Here is a 16892-nt window from a genome sequence, read left to right as displayed (position 1 = left end):
CCTGTCTGTCCCCAGAGGGGCATCTACCGCATTCCTGGCTGTGAGCGACTGGTGAAGGAACTGAAACAGAAGCTTCTGTATGGTAAAGGGAAGTCTCCGCATCTGGGGAAGGAAGATATTCATGCAGTGTGTGGAGTCCTGAAAGATTTCCTACGGAGCCTGAAGGAGCCACTCCTGACCTTCTCCTTGCACACTCAGTTCCTAGATGCAGCTGGTACGTGGGGTGTGGGTGAATGAGTGGATCGGCGCAAGCAGAGTACTATTGGGTGATCATGTAACCCAGATGGGGTGCAGCAAAGTTGGGGGGGTGGAGAGACAGATCAATATTGCAATTATTTAATTTATCGTCCGTCTCCCCTCCAGGGCGCACCTCTGTTTAAAACTTGCTTTAGAGCCCTGAATATATACTTACTGCTGCAGGTGCTACGCTTGTGCTTACAGGATTTCCAGTTCCCAGATTAATGTTCTATCACTTTATAGCACATTAATGCCAAAATTGCAGCCATTAGCAGGTAAGTATAAAATGGATGTACTCTCTCGGAATGTGTGGGGAGGATAAATAATCTTCTTTCTAAGGTGTACAAACCTTTTGAGTGAGCTGGTCTTGTCAGAGACGGTGACCTGTTCTATAGGGATTGTTAGTCAGGACAGGGCTTCATATGACATGGGCTCTGTCAGACTGACGTCCTGCCATTCTCTGTCATCTTTAGATATTCTTAATGAGAGCGATTGTAAATCTGAGATCTGTCAAATTATTCAGGATCTTCCTCCCGCCAACAGAGACACGCTGGCCTTCCTCATCCTGCACCTGTACAGGTAACACTGACCCTAAATGGGTTGCCATGAAAGAACACCCTATAATGGTTTTGTTTGATTTTACTCTGAATACTGTCTCTCCTTTACTGTAAATTATGCTTTCTCCATAAGCATTATAGGGAGACAGTGAAGCTTGAGTCCCACTTCTGGGAGACCTAGTACTTGAAAACTAAACCTTTTCCTCACTGAAGTTCTCTTTTCCCATCACCCTCCAGTCTGTTTTTATAGCCCTGTTTGAATGTTGCACAGCAGTCTGCCAAATTAACCCGAACCCAGCGATAATTGTGAACTTCGTAGGGTTTACTTTCAACTTTGCCAGTAGAGAGAGCGCGCTCCCTACAGAGCTTTCTGGCTAGTGTACGGACTGTTCCCAAAACCTCTGTGCATTATTTGGCAGATGAAAATATGGTGCCCACAGTAGGAGTAGGTTCTTACATAAGAACTGGGAAAAGGAGTTTCGCAAGCTCTGTGACAGGTCGTTGATTCACCTTTCAAGCAATTTGTCTGGCATTCAAAATTGTCTAATCCCATCAGTGGTGCATAGACTTGGGACACCTCTCTGTGATGCTATTCTTTGCAGATTATCATGTTACCACCATGTGCCAGCCTCTTTGGGGAGGAATGATTTATCCTTTAACTTTGCTTTACACTATTGTTAATCACAATTATTATTATTTATTATTATTCTGTTCCAAAATGGACAATTCTGGTGGGAGCTTAGTATTGCAGGAAGACATAATAGTGGACTTGTCTCCCAATCAGTAATGCAGAATATGCAAATGGTGGAGGTGTCTCTGATTTATGACTTGGGAGCACCCAATGAGCCAGCTGTAACTGCTCTGTACATTCTGATGTCATAAATTAGGAATCAGACTTTTCCAGTTGCCAGATCTGGAATCCATTGGAGTAGTGTCTCCACCAGGAGGCTTTTTCAGTAGCTAATAGCTTTGCTAGAGTATCAAAGAAAGGTCCGAAATGGGAGATGGATAGGTATGGGTCGGAGGGATTCCTAGACCGTACTATGGATGTCCTCCTCTGCATTCTTTGCTTTCTTGGGTGAGGTTATGCAGGAGAGGTTGAAAGCCATCCTGGAGGTCCTATATGTGGTATCTAGACCTTGTGATTAACAGATCATGGAGCATGTAGAGATTATGGGTGTCAGGGCATATGTTGCAAGTTATATTCTTTTGATGGTATGTTATAATTCTGCCCATACAGATAGAGTTTAATCACACTCAGGAAGCCTGTGAGGGGGGGCTTGTGTATTTTCATTAGTATGTGCATTCAGTTATGGTATCCTGTGAGCAGGGAGAGTAATTGTCTTGAGAGGAGAGTAGTAAACATAAGGCCTTTGTCTATGTCTGCAAATAGAGAACTTGAAGATGCGCAGGTGGCACCATAAACAGCTGGGGTAGTCAAACTGCTGTCTAGCCGAAAGGTGTGACTGAACAGCAGTAATCAAAGGCATCCCTATATTCTATATATTTTGGGCTAAAAATGTATATCTGTAACAACTAGGGGTTTCAAAAATCAGGGAAATATGCCTGAAGTCTGTACTCTGGTCTGGTGTGATTTGAGAGTCCCTTGGACGTATGTTTTGGGAGAAATTATGTTTCTGCCCAATCACACATCCCAGAGCAGGCTTGTTTACAGTCCTTCTATAGTTTAAATAATGGGGATTAATCTGAAGATTCTACATTGCATGTGGCTACCACACAGGGGAAATTATCTACAGTTATTTGTAATTACATTGGCAGTCTTGGCATTGACCCTGGATTATTAGCTAGCCAGCAAATCATCAGAGACTGACATCATGATGGGGGAGGGGGCGCTGATGAATGGTATGGGAGCATTTTGCTCTGTGTCAGAATTGATTTCCAAAGTCTATGTTGAAGCCTGGACCTGCATTTCCTGACTCTAGTGGCAAAGGTTTTTGTCTATGTCCCCATGGCCTGCGAATAGGAAGGCATACATTTTGCTCGGAGAGACAGTTACTGCCAATCTCTCATAGCTTGTTCCCCTTGGTTTGTATGGTGCAGTGCTTCACATACTTGTTCCTGGGATTGGATTGAAAGAGGTGTTAAAACTGAAGTACTGTGGACAAGACTGCAAAACATAAAGGAGCTATCCTCTCCCCAATTTCAGCAAACTCTCCTCTACAGGGTAATGAGGAGCCCAGAGTGTCAGATGGACAAAATGAACCTGTCTCGGGTGTTTGGTCCTACCATTGTTGGTCATTCTGTGCCGGAACCAAATCCTCTGATAATCATGCAGGATACCCCAAGACAAGCCAAGGTAAGGTGTCTTATTGCGATGGTGGTTGTTAATGCTATTCTCTAATTTTCATACTTGCCACATCTCTTTTGGTTTCTCTTTAGGTGATGTCCCTGCTCCTCTCACTGCCCTCTGGGTTCTGGAATCAATTTCTTTCCAACAATCAAGAGAATCAAAACACTGACCCTGTGACTGTGACACAAGGTGGGACTGAAGTGTGCTTATAATATCTTGTGTGTATTATCCATAGCTAGTGACCGACCAAGCTAAATAATGCAGGTTTTGCTACTCTAAAGTGGTCTGAATTTCCAAGATCGTTAAAATCCCGTTAGGCCTAATTATGGATTACAAATTATTTTGTCTCTTGCAGTTGCACAAAATATTTATTAGCAGTAACACTAAAGTTGCATGTGATTTTACCTGAGGAATTAATATTACAGTGGTTTAGAGTATGCAATTTTAAAGTTTGAAGAGCAATATATAAAGTACAAAAACTTTTGACATGTTCCATACTAATCAATTGTGGAAACAAGTCTAAGCAATAATAGAACACTTCTCACTTTAAACTAGATTTAAATAAAAAAAAATAATAATTTCCATGCTTTTATTGGGAGGCATAGATATCCTACAAATCAACGTTTTGGACCAAACTCTGGCCCCTTTTAATTTGACTATTTTTTATTGAAAATGGTTTTTGCATAAATAAACTATAACATCCAAATGTTAGCACATTAGAAAATGCATTGGAGACCGTAACATGACAAAGTAATGAACGCAACAAACAGAATAGTCTTTTCTGGTCGGGACATAACAATGAACAGCAATCAAAATTAATGTGTACAGTAAAGCATAGTGTAAATACAGCACTGGAGCATATAATGCATGACAAAGGGCCCACCTGTAGGGCACCTAACAATCTAGTGGTAGATTGTTCCTGCTCTAAAGAGCATCTTCTAGAACAGTGATTCCCAACCTCGGTCCTCAAGGCACACTAACAGTCCTGGTTTTAGTGATATCCATGCTTAAGCACAGATGGTTAAATCAAAATACCTAAGGTACTAATTAAGTCACCTGTGCTCAACTATGGCTACCCTTAAAACCTGGACTGTTAGTGTGCCTTGAAGACCGTGGTTGGGAACCCCTGTTCTAGAGACTTGCCAGAGAGACTAAACCCACTTAAATTTAAGAGGGGAATTTTCTCTTAGTATACATAAAATGCTCATTAGAAACCGCGCAATTAACCAGGCCAAGAAGAGAAGGAGGGAGCCAGTGGAGACAGCCAATGTCTGGCAATACAAACTCTAGCCAATGCAAATGGTACTATCCTACAGTAAGAAATTATGGTTTACCCAATAACCAAATCCCAGCATCCTGAATAGGCACTATAATTACTTTACAACCAGCATGATGCACAACCTTGGACCAGAATGCAGAAAAAAAGGGACGGGACCAGATTAGATGCCAGAAATTTGAGTCACTGGATCCACACGTAGGACACTAGGTAGAAGCTAGCTGACCCAGTTTATGCCAGTTGTATCTGTTAAAACCTGGAATGCACAGTAGCCGATCAAGGGGAGCCCAACATAAATTTCCAATGCTCATCTGACAAGGAGCCCATGTTAGCTTCCCACTGAAGTCTCCCAGAATGCCAAAAGCAAGGAGTAGTAAATATAGGAAATATGCCTTCGTAAGTAAATAGTCCTTCAATAATGATTCAGAGACTTGGGGGGTACAGAGAGAGCATGGCAAAGTTGTAGATGCCTAAAAAAACATAGTGGGGAGGGAATAATATTAGTTGAGTTGGGCAAAAGACCTGCGAGCACCGTCTTGATATAGAGCTGCCTTACCGAATGTATTTCGTAGGACAATTAATTCAGTTCAGGGGAATCCGGATTGCACCTCAGTGGGATAAAGGGATCTATTCTCTAACACCCAAGAATCTTTGCTGCTGCCAAACCCTGTGAGTCTGCACCGAGACAGTTAACAATGAGGGGTTCCTGCCAGTAAAAACTGAAGGGGCGTACATTTCAAGCCAGTCTTTTCAGTCTGAACCCAATGTGAATCCCTGTACGCAGATGTCCAATCACAAAGTTGCCCAAAATGAGCAGCCGGCCAACCCTCAAATCCAGAAGTTCAAAGCCCCCCTCTCCCCAGGACTGACAGATACTAATGTTCAATTCTGGCACGCCTATCACCCCACACAAAGGAGGACATACACCTGGCAATAGAGGAGAACAGAGACTGAGGGAGACAGAAATTTTGAAGAGCTTACAACAGTTTGGGTTAAATAACCATGTTTAACAAGTTTACCAGGCCCATGACCGAAACAGCCTACTCCAGAAGCAAGATTTAAGCTTAAAGAAAGCCAGTTGATGTTGCACATTAAGGGTTACTTTATTGGAGACCTTATGAGAGATCTGAATGCCCAAATATTTGAACTGAGTGCACCAGTGAAGAGGAAAAGTATAATAGGAGGGTCTAAGGAATCCAGGGAGAACAGGAAACACACAGGACTTATCCGAGTTAAATTGTATCCCTGAGAAAGCGCCACAAGTATTCACCATTACCCAGAGTGAGGATAAGGAATCTTCTGCAGCTGTCAGGAATAGCTGCATATCATCAGTGTACAGTGATCTCTTCTCCCTCACCTCTGATCACAGGCGAAGCTCGAACAGCACAGGCCAATGGTAATAGTGGACAGGGAGAAGGACAACCCTGCCTAGTTCTTCTGCTCAGAGAAAAATAATCAAAAAATAATGATAAAACCATGAACACAGGAACTACCAGCTGGGCATGAGTATAGAAGCTGGAGCCACCCAATGAACACATCACTGACCCCAAATCTGGAAATAACTGCTGACAAGTATGACCATTACACTGAGCACTTAGGCAAACACATTGACCGCATCAAGGACACAACCAAAGCGTCATCCTCCCTCACATGAGTATGCTGCAAATAAATATGTAGGTGTTGGAAGACGATTGCAGTCCTTTTCCCGGGCAACTCAGGCCCCTTTTTAAAAATAGTCACAAATGGTTACATTCAAATGTTTTAGTTCTATACAAAGGTTCCTGCCATAACACTGTAGGGTGACGAAACCCACATGATGATGTGATTCAGGTGCAAGGACCTCACAGGAGCAGGTACAAGCATCTACAATAATTTAAAAAGTGCACAGAATCATCCCAGTCTTGTGTTTTTACTAAGTCTGAAACCTACGCAACCAGTTATTACATTGATGTTGGTGAACGTTGCATTTAAAAATCAAGTGATTAGGGACCAAAGGCAAAACACAATGTATTTTGAGTGAGAATTGTTCTATTTCTGCTGCCTGGACCTAATGCAGATTTGAATGTTACAATTAATCCCACGCAGTACAATTGGTTGATTTGATTTAAATGGACCAAACTAACTGATCAAAACCACATTGGACAAGTTACAGTGGTATGACATCTTGAATACACCCTCAATAATTTGTTATTCCCTGTATAATTGGGGTCCCTCCCTTAGGACTCCCACCATTATTTAGATTCCACTGACGGCGTCTGAAAGCTCACCCATGCTGCAGTCTCTCAAGCCATTCCCTTGCTGCCACTTGTAATTGGACAGTTTCCAAACGATTTCAATGAGCTACAGACGTCCGTCCAATCATTTCCTGAGATGGCGGCAGAGAATATCCTTAAAAGGCAACAGTGATCCATTGTAACATTGAGTAGTAGCAGGTAATATATAGCTCAGTCAGATATTTGGATTACTTTTAAATTGAATTATATTAGTGCTGTCAGCCATCACTCACCTTTTTTTATTTATTTTTTTTTAAAAACAGGGAAGTGAATTCTTACTTTTGTTACTAAACATAACCTTATAATACCTTGTAAAAGACCATAATTCTTCAGCTCACTGGAATCGTGTGGAAACTATCCAATTACAAGTGGCCATAATTCTTCAGGTGTGTTTATATAGATTACTCCTATATTAGACTGAACTCTTAATTAAGTTATGTGTTAGATTTGTTGCAGCAGAAGTCACTGTGCCATTACCTTTGGGTAGATGTTATTAAATTATCCTGTCTGATTTTAGAACTACATCATAGTTCTACTGAAGGGCAGATGTTGCCCTGTCCATTGTCTATCTTGGGGGTGGGCAATAAACGGCTCCCCAGCTGTTGTAGAACAACACGACCCAGTAATACCCCGCCACAGTTTTGCTCTTTGGCCATGCTAAAACTGTTGCAAGGCATTCTTGGATGTGTAGTTAAGCAACAGCTGGAGAGCCGCTTATTGCCCACCCATGGACTATCTCAAATCTCTGTAATCTCCTTCTCTTTAGAACGTCTATTCCATCCACTGACATCTCCTGAAATTAACTCTGGTCATGCTCTTCCACTAAAACCTAAAGGGGCATTTCCTTATCTGTAAGTACTGCTGCTCCTATACTCTTCTCTCTCCTTTGTTGTAAAGTATTTTTATGGATTTTTAAATAATAGTAAAACAAACGCCAAGCAGGAAAACAGTGATACACTATAATATAGTCAATGTCATTACAATATAGGGCAATTCAGAAAAATATTACCATAGTTGCAATCAAGAGCCCATAACAATGATGGAACTGACATAACATAAAACCATATGGATGCAAGCTCCTAATATTAAGGATAAATGCCTCAGAATGCCCTGCAGACGAAGCAATGCCCAACATAAAACAATCAAATAAAAATCCCTGTCTCCTCGCTAGATGCCGTCCCAACAACAAGTGGCAATTATGCTTAGTGTAGATGAATCATTCATGCTCCACCCCTTCATTAATTTAAAGACATCAATTTGCAAATGTAGGGCCTCTGAATACCAGCCGGGCGTAGGCGATACAAACTTTGGCCAGAACCAGGGCATTAAACATGAATTACTCAGTTTCATGATTAACACTGTTGCAGAGACCCAGGCAAAAGAAACATACAGATGTGTCCTCATGCATCTAGCCTTAATCAGATTAATTAGCATAGTCGCCCGGTACTAGCAGAGTCTCACAGGACCTTGCATGCCAAGAGGTGCTTTTTAGCATGACTACAGCAAGATGTGTATGGATACATCTGTAGCATAGACGAAAAAAAGGGGAACCTGCCTCACATTTTAGCAATGTATCTGGTAAACCCAGCCCAAAATAGAACATCCAGTAGAGTATTCCCTGAGAAGGTGCAAAAGAACATTGTGGGGTAAAACATTTAGGACATCTACCAGGGGCGCTATTCCCTAATGTATTCAAAATCAAAGGAGTGAAGTAGACCCCAAGTAAAATAAAAAAATTGGACCTGCTGGGACCGCACTGCAGAGATAGCTGACAAGGGAATGCCCAGGATTACAGACCACTCCTCATCCTCCAAAGGGCCAAGATCCACCTCCTACCTGAGTTTAACAGTTTCCAATGCGATATCTAAAGTTTCTGTAATAGCAGTAAACCCTGAAATGGACCCCTGCCACCCAATGTCTGCAACAGGGTCTTAATGGGATCCAGAGCAAATTAAGATGGGTGAAGTGGAAAGTGCATGACTGAGTTGTAGATACCGCAAAAACATATAACTCAGGACTCCAAACTCATCCCTAATGTTCTCAAAAGATTTGAAACCCTCATCTTCTATACAATGCCAAAGAGGAGTCACTCCCCCCCCCTACCCAGAACAGAGAGAACCTCTATCTAAGTTCTGCCTGGTCTAACTGGATAAACTATATCCACTTTAGTACTCTTAGAGGATGCAGAGTCAGAAACTCTGGATTCCCTACTTTAATCAGCTTTTGGATAAGATTAGCAAAATGACTGGCAGAGAGTGTTCTTTATTACCAGTTAATGTGCCAAGGCGCATGGTGATAGTTTATTTTCTTGCTTTATGTTGCATGTAAAAAGAGGTTCGGGGTCGAGACCACATTTCTTATATTCACTTGGAGGACATTGTATAAGGGGCAATACTACTGTGGGGCATTGTATAAGGGGCAATACTACTGTGGGCATTGTATAAGGGGCAATACTACTGGGGTCATGTATAAGGGAAACTACTACTGTGGGCATTGTGTGTAATGGGGGCACTATTGTGGGCATTGTGTGTAATGGGGGCACTACTACTGTGGGCATTGTGTGTAAGGGGCATGCTATGGACGTGTATAAGGGGCACTACTTTGTGTCATAAGGTGAAGGAGTGACAGCCCTTTTGTGGTGTAATGTGAATCAAGGGCACTGTGGTGTAATGCGACTAAGACTGTGCGGCGTAATTTGAATCGGGGGTACTATTGTGTGGTCACGCCCCTTTTTTGAGGGGTGCCCTGGAGGAGGACCTTTCTAACAGCCCTAGTAAATTTATTATCCCCTTCTACGTAAGCTGAAGGCCTTTACAAAGGGCGAGGCGGAATATGAGGTCTCTTGGATGGGTAGAATTGCCACTATTAAAATTATATTCCTTCCTTACTGTATTTGTTTAGGTCTATCTCCAGGATGTTACCAGTGTCTTGGTTTATTTTATGCAGTGTTTAAAACACGTGTGGAAACAAAATTGTCTGGAAATCTCCCCAAATCATCAGGGAGGGGGTGGTCTTCCCTAACCTCGAGTTATACCAACTTGTGTGTATCATAAATCAACTGCAGGATTGGCTGTCCCCTTCGGATGCCAAACATTGGGTGAAGTTGGAGACCGACTTACAAGGATCTTTCCCTATTTGTGATCTGTGATTGTGTCTTCCCAGCAACTGCAGGCTGTTATGGAAGACTACCTCTAAATCAACAGCTACTACTCTTGAAGTGTGTGACAAATTCTCTGTCACCTCAGAGCGATTCCCAATGCCTTCTGCTAAATTGTATAGCCATAATTTGGCTCTACTGATTCCAAACATGAGTTTTTATGGTACGTTTCAAAGGGGTATTCATACTGTGCTTGACCTGTTATGTAGTGATGTTCAAATGTCATTTGCTCAGCTCTGTGATCACTTTCAGTTGTCATCTGGAGAATTTTATAAATATCTCCAGGTTAGACATGGGATCCAGTCTTGCCCCTCTGGCCTTGTGCCCCCGGCTCCTCCTGCTGTGTATTATGGGGGGGGCTCTCTTCTGTTTCCCATAGAGGTGGTATCACATTTTGGTACAACCCTCTTATATCTGAGACAGTATCTGAGAAGCTTCCTACACGGCTTAAGCGGGATAAAAACATGGGTATGCAGCTGGAGGATGATGACTGGAAGAGGCTTTTCCTTAATGGTTTCCAAATGTATCAGTCACACAGATGTTTATTAACATTTTTCATAGAGTATATTTAACTCCAGACATGGTTAACTTCAGATAAATTACATAAAATGTGTTATTCACAGCTGAGACTTTGCTGGCGGAACTGTGGCCAAGTGGGTTATGTCCTGTTTGTATTCTGGAGTTGTCCAACTCTCCTCCATTGTCTGTCTCACTGGAACTTACCCCTGCTGTGGCACTCTTACAGTCCTACTCAACTAGTGTCCCTTCATACCATAAATATGTACTCTGCTATATTTTGATAGCAGCTAAGGCCACTATCACCCAGTATAGGAAAACTGATTTGGTTCCCCCTCTATCTCTAGTTATTGATGAGCTTCAGCGTAGCTTCCTCATGGAAACTGGTTTTCACTGAGTTTTGTTTGAATCAGCCTTTACCCTTTGGGTTATTGCTAGGGTTACCACCTCTTAATTTTCATATTCCGACGAGGACCCCTCAAGCCCTTATATGCCAGCCCAGAGCCCCCTCATGCCCCTTTGTGCCTCTGCCTTGTCTGTAATTATTTTTACTGAGCTCACCACATTCCCCCTATTTTCCTTATTGTGATCAACACATATTCCCCAATTTTTTTATTGTGCCGCTTTCCTATCACCCCCCAATCCACCCCCATATGTTATTTAATGTCATTAATGTATAAATGTGCTCTGTGCCCTTAACACAGTTAGTTAGTATAATGTGACCCCCTTCCCAAATCCACGTCTCCCCCTGTTGTCTTCCTTCTCCCGGCTCCTGTCACGTCATTATTGCATAATTTGGGCAATGCTTTCAGGAGGCGGAAGCCGCCATCATAGTTGTGCCAATGCCACCTGCCCCACACCCTCTCTCTTTCCATAGCACACTAACTGCAGGAGCTGAGTGGAGGGGAGTATTGACAGACTTAGGCAGCTTGGAGGAGTGTTGCAGGCTGGTGGGTGTGTGATGCAGATGGGCAAGGCAGACCTACGATGGCCCCGGGAATTTGGGACTGGCCTTGCCATTTTCGAAGGTCCGGGGCATTTATTATACTATTATCCATTATGTATATAACTCTGTGATATTCACTGTATGTGTTTCGTACCTCCTATATACTGTGGGTTTCATTTGATCGAAGTGAGTACAAATGAACACACTTGTATTACAAGTAACAAACAAGTACTGTAGGATATATACTCAGTTTGTCTATATACTGTATTGAGTGTACAGTGTATCATCTTCATAAGATGTAGTTCATATCAATTGACATCAAATGCTCGGGTCAGTCCATATACACAAGCATGCACCATGTACTGCTGTTCCCAAGGTCCAGGTAGAAGCTGAAGGGCTTTTGCCTGTACCATGTATATACTAGAACAGTTATTCCCAAACTCTGTCCTCAAGGCAAACTAACAGTCCTGATTTTAGTGATATCCATGCTTGAGAACAGATGGTTTAAATCAAAATAACTGAGGTACTAATTAAGTCACCTGTGCTCAATCATGGATATACTTAAAACCTGGACTGTTAGTGTGCCTTGAGGACCGTGGTTGGGAACCCCTGTACTAGAATCTGGGAGGTATATTATCTAAAGAGTGAATTTACAAAAGTGTAGATGTTGCCCATAGCGACCAATCAGATTCTAGCTATCATTTCCAAGCAGTTACTAGATTAGTAGTATCTGGTTGCTGTAAACCCGCACTTTAGTAAATGTAGCCCCGGGTGTTGGCTTCCGGATATTAAGCCCGTTTTAGTTACCCTACTGGGTACCAAGCACTGGTTGGTACACAGGGCCGTAGCTAGGGTGGTGCGGTCGGTGCCGCTGCACAGAGCGCAACAGCCCTGAGGGCGGATCCGGCCTCCCACCGCAATCACTATACGCCGGGCAACTGTTTTATATTAATAAAGGTGCGGTGCACAGTGATAGGTTTCCCGGCAGCACGGGAGGGCGGATCCTTGCAGTTGTCTAGCAGGGGGCTGCTGGTTTGCAAACAGCAGTCACGTGAAGTGTCGGTATCCTTTGCATCAGTCAAAGGACGTTCCGCAGGGGCAGCTGGGAAATGTAGTCCTTTCCACCTCTGTGACCAGTGTCACAGAGTTGGAAGGGACTACGTTTCCCAGCAACCCCTGCGGAACGTCCTTTGGCTGATGCAAAGGATGTCAGGTGGCTGGTGTAGTCGGGGGCAGGGACCAGCAGCATGGAATGGATTGATGCATACAAGGGCAGCAGGTCTCTCTTCAGTGGACTCCCGTCTGGCCACCTCTCTCTTCTCCTGCATGCAGAGACTCTGCAGTGTTAATGGTAAGTACTGACAACAGTAACTCCCCAGCAGTGCTGCTGTTTCTCCCTGCTGATAATTCTGTCATGTGTATATGGATGTGCTGAGGCTACATGTGTGCATTTGTATGTATGTATCTGTGCTGAACCTACCTATGTATCTGTTTGTTTATTGAGACTGCATGGTGTGTGCATGTGTGCTGAGACTACATGGGTGTGTGTATGCATATGTGCTGAGGTTAGAGACTACACGTGTGTGTGTGTGTGTGTGTGTGTGTGTGTGTGTGTGTGTGTGTGTGTGTGTGTGTGCGTGCCGCGACAAAGTGAGACCATAAGTTTGTGCCTTCTGGTTGGAGCAGTCATTCCATGCACACAGTATAAACCCAGCATAACAGATATTGAACAAGTAAAAATAAAAATGATGCCCCATTATTTTTATTTATTTACTTTTTTTTTGGGGGGGGGGGGGGGACACACCGGTGCTCTTTCTCGCACAGGGCACCAAAATGACTAGCTACGGCTCTGTTGGTACAACATGGCGTGAACCATTCTTATCTCTTACACATGCTCAGTAAGTGTATGTATATGTGTGTGAATGTAATATAAATATATATATATTTCTACTTCAGGGTCCATAGGGTATCCACAGGATACCTTAGGGTATAGGTGTGACGTCAGTCATCGGGCACCATAGAGTTAAGCTTTCAGCCTCCCAGGATGCACTAGGGTCCCCCTCCTATACCCCGCCCCCGAGCCAAGGCACCTCAGTTAGTTACCAAGCCATAGGCCGGAGGAGGAGAAGGAAGAGAGAAAAAAAAGATCTGGACACACACAAGAATCACATTCTCACCAGAGGGAGACGGAAAAACCAGTGACCAGAGCAAAGCCCATCTGCAGCACAGGTGCGACAGGGCGGGAGTCCTGTGGAACCCTATGGACTTCGTAGAAATAGAGATAACAAGGGTAAGTTCTTACCATATCAACACACTATAGGAGGTGCAACAACACACTGCTAGTATATTCCCCAAATATAAAATTAACTGCAGTTGTTGTGGATTTTTATTTTGTTACTTGGGAAGGGGGTGTATTTGTGGGGGGGTTTTTTATATTTATTTCCTGTTTAACTTTGAGTTATGATTAAAAATTTGCACTAGAGATGCTAGGCTGTGACGTTATCCACACACAAATTGGTTTTACACCCATACATAGTCACAGATGAAGCAGAAACTGGCATGAGGAAAAGCAGGAGCAGCTGCTCACGTGGAAGCCCTTTATACACAGATTGACACATGTACAAATGTCAAACACCCCATTGATCAGTGTACGCAATCCATATAGTTTCTCATATAGCTAGCTCTGCCCCCTCCAGCACATATAACCACTCCTACCTCCACCTAACCTCCAGTTTTTTGGGGGGGGGGGTTGTTTTTTTTAGTGCCTTAGGAGTAAGGCACGTTTCTAGTTAGTTTAGGTTTGTTTGTTTTCCAATTTTTCATGACACTACCTAAGAATGTCCAGGGCTCTACCTGAAGAGACATACCTGTAAAGGAGCTGGGTAGTCAGTAGTACAAGAGTAGCGCTGGGCTGTGACTCTTTGCCCCATATTCCCAGTACACATCGGCATTTGAAGGGTGCTTCCATGACACTGTGATGCTGCCGATTTGCTTGTAGGTCTCACTCACTGCCCTCAGCCTTACTTGGCAGGATTCAAGATGGAAGGAAAGCTGCAAGATCTGAGGGCACACTGGAGGCCTCAAGTATACAGCCACAGGCTGAGGAAGCTTAAGCTCTTTGGTCTTAAACAGTGGGGCAGAGTGGTGTGGCATGTGTGTATTAAAGGGGATTACAACAAAGAGGGAGGTTGTTAACTTTATTACTAAAATATAACAAAGGGGGGATTACAAACTTGATAATAGTTGTTAACCCTGCTGTAATTCATGCATTCTATTCTGTTATGCTGATTAACCCTGTGTGTGCTGCTGAACTTTGAGGGTTTATAAAATAATTCTTTACCAAACCTATAGGTAGATGCATTTGTATATACTGTATGTGGGGCTAAACAGCTGCAGTTAGGATTAACCATTTGTGGAGATAACTGGTTGTTTACTTGGAATCTGTATGTTGTACTGCCGGACGTTAGCCCGGCGGATGAAATATCGGTGCCGGCAGATGAAGATCCTGATGAGGGGGGTAAGTAGGCTAACCCTCTCCCCACCCCTTCCCAGCCCTCTTAGGGGTGCCTAACCCTAACCTCCCCCTGGGGGTGCCTGACATTAACCCTCCCGGGGGAGTGCCTAACCCGAAGTCCCCCCGGGAGACCCCAACCCCACCCCCACGGCTATCTGCTTTTGATACCCGGCTTAACTGCAGTCTGTATGCCGGGCATGGGGCTAATGATAGGCGTCGTTCTTTAGACGCCTATCATTAGTCCCATGCCGGGATTTCACTGTCTGGAAGCCGGTGGTCGGCATTTCTACTGCCGGCTTCCTGACTACATACTGTTTATTAACCCTTCATTATTGAGGTTGTAGACCATATTTCTTTGTACTACTTACCATTTACGCTCTCCTTCTCCTGCACCTTTTCTATTCTAGACAGAATTTAGTTAAAGCTCAGCCTTGCACTAAGCCTTTGTGGGGTTATTTAGGCAGGTTTTGGTGCTTTTCAGAGCAGGTTCCCTCTGTCTGTTTTGTAGCAACATGGCAGGACAAGCAGAAAATCCAAAGCAAAGCTTAGCACTTCTGCTACATGATATTATATACATGTTCAAAATGTGGAGTTTGTCTGCCCTGATTATTATTATTTATTGCTATGTTAAAGTTGGTTTCTTGTTTCATAGTTATGGTTATTCTTTCTCCATACGACTTAGTTATACAAGAAACTGAGGTATGGTGGAGGTAGGAGGAGTTATATGGGCTGGAGAGGGGCAGATCTAGCTTTTAACCTTTTTAGTGCCTAACTCCTGTGCCAGCCCTTGAACCTCATAGTCAAGACTACAGTGTCCCCTAGATGAATTACAAGGAATGGATTTTACTAAATCCCTCTTTTGTTGCTTCTATGTGTTTTTTAATTCTGCAAATAAGATGCGCATTTTGAGCTAAAAAGGCGCTCTGCATGGGACTGGGCGTGCCGAAAGGGGCTATTTGGTGCAGTTGTAAAAAGGGACACATCTGTATCTTTCTAACACCCAGTTTTGAAATGAGACCTCGTGTTTACAAAAGTTTACAAATTGATTTTGATTTAAAAGATTTGCTCCAGCCAAATTCCTACATGTCAGGGACACGACTTCTGCAGCGTAGTCCTAGCACTCATGCCAAGAGACTGTGATACGCTCTTATTCTGAAAGACACTTATGGCCCTGCTTTCTGCTGATGTTTTCATCGCTCCCGTTTACAGATTAGAGTCTACCAGTAATTGTTCTCTGAAGAAGCCGGGACGATTCTTCACTTCTCCAAACAACTGAAAGAGAATGGTCTATTCTCAATCACAGGTGTAATCGGGACTTATTCACTCTGCACTTATAGTACAGGACCAGTCATCTATATCTGAATCCATTCTACTTTTTTGTGTCTCTGCGTCTTTGCACTTTACTCTATATGGGAAGATTGTTCTGTGTTTTCTATTGCAGTTCTTTAAGGTGTGTAACTCATTCACAAGTTGTATGAATATTACATGTTACATATTGATTACATGTTACATTTTGCAGTGTTATTTCCTGGATTATATGTGATCTGGATGTTGTACTATATTAATGTCTTATTAGATAAATATTTATGTAAAATAAATGTGACAGAGGCAGGTATATCTCTTGTGCACAAGAGCCTTTCCAGCACGTCTCTGTACATGTATGCATTGCAATCTCTCTCATTTCCTTGTGTTTATACATTATATTTTATATAGGGCAGATGTCTGCACCTTGTTCTGTATACATCATTTACTAGTGCCTAGTCCAGGGTCCCAACTCTGTGTAATGCAGAAACTTGCTGTAGATCCCACTGTTTTCTTATTATACAGTTGGGTTCCTAAACCATCAAGCTATTCCTTCACACAAAGATGATGAATGACCACTCCATGGTGAACTAGTTTGAACTTTATAGTAAACTGAGACCTGTACACAGGAGTGTTTCAGTCTACATCTGAGCTGTGTTCAAAGTATACACTTGGTACAACAAAGCCCAGAAAGGAGAGGCAAAGTATAGAAAAAGAAAATCCCTACCATATATCTAACAATAGATTAAACATGAAACAATACAATAACAACACCTGTGCTGGGAGGGCGACCATTGTCCCCC

General features: G+C 43.0%; 1 protein-coding gene across 2 annotated transcripts in view; it reads left to right on the top strand.

Moving 5' to 3' along the window:
• Positions 1–16444, top strand: part of LOC148524043 (rac GTPase-activating protein 1-like) — an 83059-nt gene extending 66615 nt beyond the window's left edge. For both annotated transcript variants that reach the window (XM_088472407.1, XM_088472406.1), the window contains exons 12-17: positions 16–214; positions 711–816; positions 2979–3111; positions 3195–3294; positions 7421–7505; positions 15997–16444. In XM_088472407.1, the coding sequence (XP_088328533.1) occupies positions 16–214; positions 711–816; positions 2979–3111; positions 3195–3294; positions 7421–7505; positions 15997–16063 (690 nt within the window). In that variant the 3' untranslated portion in view covers positions 16064–16444. The remainder of the gene's footprint in view (positions 1–15; positions 215–710; positions 817–2978; positions 3112–3194; positions 3295–7420; positions 7506–15996) is intronic.
• Positions 16445–16892: the final 448 nt, after the last annotated feature.

Source organism: Taudactylus pleione, unplaced genomic scaffold, assembly GCF_031769625.1.
Source record: "Taudactylus pleione unplaced genomic scaffold, aTauple2 ptg000122l, whole genome shotgun sequence".
Lineage (NCBI taxonomy): Eukaryota > Metazoa > Chordata > Amphibia > Anura > Myobatrachidae > Taudactylus > Taudactylus pleione.
This window is presented reverse-complemented; position numbering and strand designations above follow the sequence as displayed.